At 37.0% G+C, this 4,289-nt stretch overlaps 1 protein-coding gene across 1 annotated transcript; it reads right to left on the reverse strand.

Annotated features, from left to right (window-relative positions):
• Positions 1 to 2,735: 2,735 nt before the first annotated feature.
• LOC101582671 (vomeronasal type-1 receptor 4-like) lies at positions 2,736 to 3,743 on the reverse strand. Its single transcript, XM_004644710.1, has one exon. The coding sequence runs from the start codon at positions 3,741 to 3,743 to the stop codon at positions 2,736 to 2,738; it is 1,008 nt and encodes a 335-aa protein (XP_004644767.1).
• Between the last annotated feature and the right edge of the window lie 546 nt (positions 3,744 to 4,289).

Below are 4,289 nucleotides of genomic sequence, written 5' to 3' on the forward strand. Positions count from 1 at the left end.
ATATACCTCATTTTTATACTTTTCTGCTGGATGGTTAAGACCAAGATATAGCAAGATCTATATAACAAGAAATAATTAGCTTCTCTTCTGGAGAGTTAACAACCTAAGTTAGCAGTTCAAAATTGGAGAAAAGGAAGGGCTGCAAGGACAGCCAACATTTTGGCCCTGGCCTTTCAAGGTCAGTGAAGAATCAGGAAATAGGAGAACCTGTACTGTAACTACATGTAACTCAGTTGTGCTCCAAATTTTCTGATCAAGGAGATTATGGAGCTACAGAGGAATGTGATCGATGGTGTAGAGTGTGCCTGGGGAGAGTCACATGGAGAGAAAAAACATTCTCTCAGGCTTTCACAGACAGCAAATTGGTCAAGCAATGGCTGTGACTCATCCACATGTCTGACACTGACAAAAGGATGTACAAAGGGTGATACAGGGCTACAGGATAAATCCTGAGAGTACTTGGCTGACCTTATCAGTGACCCTCTCTTTGTTGTCCCTGCCATGAGCAGCTTTCCTCCAACAAGCCTTTCTCTAACAACTTTCTGTCTTACATTTCTGTTGTCATATTCTGCCTTGCCACCAGCTGACTATATTGTGGGCTATGGAAACAAAGTTACATCTCCTTTAATATGTGCCTGTCAGAAATTTTCTCTCACCGATAAATAAAGATGTCATAAGGCCTTTCACTCTCTGTGACAGGCGTGGATGCTTTTTCCAACAGGAAGCTCTGGTACGGATGGTATTCACCTTGCAGAGATGTTTACATTGAAAACTGGGTTACTAATATGGTGATAGTAAGATGTGCTATGGTGTTTTGGAAGAGAAGCTTTGGAGGAGGTTATGGGAATGGTTTGGCATGGGGAATGAGCACAGCATCCCTTATGGGAACATAGGTAGTTCTCTAAGATAATTGAAGCAGACCTTTATTAATATATATCTTTATCACTTGTGATCTTTTCCTCTTGCCATTATATCTTTTCCCATTGAGACACACAGGTGACCCTCACAAGAACTGAGCAGAGAGAGGAGAATGCCCTTGAACTCCCCAACTGTGAGAAAATGGAAAGTACTTTCTCTACAGCATTCGATGCCCCAGAGATTTTTATCACTAAAATGGGAAATAAGGAAGTGCACAAATTATCGTGCCTTAACTGAGGCTGCTGCAGGCATTCTCTCCCTCTGCCTTAAAAAGTTCCATTTGCATGTTTTTCCCATATTCTCCTAAGTTCAGGCTTTTTGGTCATTTGTCCTTCAAGCATGGACAACATTCTTATTACTGATCTTTGAAGCCTGCAGATATGGGCCACAAGCACCCTAATAAACACAAGTTTTCTTTCTGCCCTCCCTAGAACACCCAGTACCTGGATATTATCACATGTCTTACAAATGCAGTTTGGCGTTGATGCAGGCCATAGAATTTGGGGCATGGTCAAAGGGAAGAGGAAGATTACAATCTGGCTTTGACAATGGGACGTGGACAAGATATACTAAAAGCAAGGAGTTACCCTAAATATAAAGATACAATATTTGTGGGGCATCAGGACATGGAACAATTATTGTAGCACATACAAGATCCATGCCCCTTTTCAACTTTTCAAGGATTTCTCTTTCACTCTCAGGACTATTTGTGATTTAGCTAGAGGATCTGGAGCTTTCTCAGACATTTTTAGAACTATCATTTCATCAGACAGAAATGAGACAGAGGACTTTGTGTGTTTGCTGGTTTTCCATCTCTACAACAAAATCCCCAAGGAGCGAATACATTTTCTTTGGAGCTCCAAAATTTGGGGGGGTTTTGGTATTGCTGTTGCTTGGCTGGTATCTTATTTCCTTTTCCACTAAAAACTTTGTTTTCTGCCATAAATATTGACTGTAATTCTAACATTTAAGGTTCTTTATTAGTGTAAATAAGTATACAAATATTGTAATTGGTAAAATAGTGCATAGAACTCTCAACAGAACACAGGAGACCCATAGAGAATTGTCTTTGAACATTATCTTTTACCAATTGCATCACTGTATTCACTTTTGCCAAAAGAGTCTATAAGTGAAAAATTTAGAAAAATGGTTTGATTAATCATCAAAATAGATTAAGTCCATTTAAATAGGCTCAAACAATGCTTCATTTAGAAGTGCATTCACCAGAGCAGGGCCAAGCCACTTTACAAACATGGATTTCTGCCAAGAAACTCTGATTTCGTTGAGATGGATAATCATTAGTTGATCTCTGAAAATTATGTGGCCTCTCTCCTTATGATCCTGTATTACTCATAAGAGAAAGTGAAGAGTAAACAACAGAAAATACTGACACAGGATATCATGTCTGCATCTTGTACAATGAATAACCACTAAGACAACAATATGCAATGTATTAATTATTGAAACTGTCCTACTAATTGGTTTTGAGACTGTCTTGTTACTATTTGTTTCTCAATAAAACTATTTTAAAAACAAATGAAGAACCATTTTGTATCTGTATATACAAAATAGTTAGGATAGATATACAGCTACTTTCTTTTAATTCAGTGAGAAGAAAGATTTGTGCTAATAGTGTTTGGACAGGATATCATGTCTGCATCTTGTAATATGAATAACCACTATGAAGACAACAATATGCAATATATTGATTATTGAAACTGTCCTACTAATCATTTTTGAAACTGTCTCATTGCTATTTGTTTCTCAATAAAATTAATTTTTAAAAACGTACTGCCAGAATATATGATTTGTCCAATTCAGAAAAGATCGAAAAGTTTTGTGTTCCTTGTGCAGGCAAAGCAATGCCTCATTATAGAGGAATCCTGGCTTATGATCAGAAAGGGACTCATGGTTGGAAAACATGCAGATATGATATCACAAGCATTCACTAACCACAAACGGAGATTATAAGTGAGGGTAATAGAAATTTGAATGATGGTGGACACAGTGTAAAAAGATATGAAGGTGCTCACCAATAAAAGGATGCTGTGTGTGGCTCTGGACTCAGGGGATCTTAAGGAAGTATTAGCCACATGAATATGTTGAACCACTTGCTTGTGTCTGTACAGGATGAAAACCATAGAGCCACTGGCCCAGACTATAAGCAGAGAAAAACAAACTTCAGGAAAAACTACTACTGTTATATAGATTGAGCCAATGGCTAGCCCATAGTCAATAAGACAACAGTATCCTATATTCAATTGCTTTTTCATGATTCTGTCATAACCATGTACATATGAATACCATGCATACAGGGGAATAATTAAATTGATCAATATGTTTAGGATCCAGCATGATCCAAGGGAGAACCCAATATACTTTTGAACTTTGCCTTTAACATTCTTCCAGCAGGAGTTCACGGGGCTGATCATGATGTTTTGGAGGACCCTCAAGAGGCAGATGGTACCCATTGACACCCTCCTGCCCACTCTCTCAATGTACAGGAGACTTTTACACTTAAAATCATTGAAAAAAAGTTTCAATCCAAATGCTGCCATTGTTCGAGGAACTCCTCCAGAGAGAAGAACTAAGGAGTTGGCCACAAAAAGGTGCTTCAGAATCACATCTGTAGGCCTTAACCTCCTTCCACGTTGGAAAATGAAATTATAATGCCAAAGTACAAAGAAATTGCCCAAGACACCAATGATAGCCTGTGACAAGAAGATTATTCCTATTGCCAAATCTTTGGAAGTTATTTTGCCATTTATTTCTAAAATGTCATTTAAATTGTTATAACAATCATTCGTCTGAGTGTCATTTCCCATTGTAAAATACCGACAACAAACAATCTTGGAGGTTTTTGGCTTTGGGATTGTGAAGATCCCCAAAAACTAGAGGAGTTAAAAAGAATTTTCAGCACATTTCAGAGAAAAGTCATAACTAAGGATAAACTGGTGTTAAACTGAGAAAAAAAAAGGAGTAATGACAGCATATAGAAAGAAAGCAAATCTTAAGGTATAATTCAAAAGGAAAAATCACTTTGTATGCACTGTGTACACACAGATCAATTTTGAATCAGTTACAAATATAATCTATAAGATGAATATCAAATATTTTATGAAAATTAATTCATTGACTCGAAGAAGAATGCAATATTTCCTAGAAAACATTAACTCTATGGATGAAATTTCATATTCTTTTAAACATTAGAACTGTTTTCAAACAAAGACACACAATTTCATAAAAAAAGCAAAAGAACAGAGGGTAGAGGATGAGGGAGATAAAAGTGGAGATGGAGCTGAGAGACCTAGAGATAAATACATGTATTGATCATTAACGGTCCTACTAGGTTATACAAGAGAGTAAAATAT

This window comes from Octodon degus, unplaced genomic scaffold, assembly GCF_000260255.1.
Source record: "Octodon degus isolate 3935 unplaced genomic scaffold, OctDeg1.0 scaffold00206, whole genome shotgun sequence".
Classification (NCBI taxonomy): Eukaryota; Metazoa; Chordata; class Mammalia; order Rodentia; family Octodontidae; genus Octodon; species Octodon degus.

What these genes read in the sequence shown, in the direction of transcription:
- LOC101582671 (XM_004644710.1), bottom strand. Translation starts at nt 3,743, where the DNA reads ATGGGAAATGACACTCAGACGAATGATTGTTATAACAATTTAAATGAC.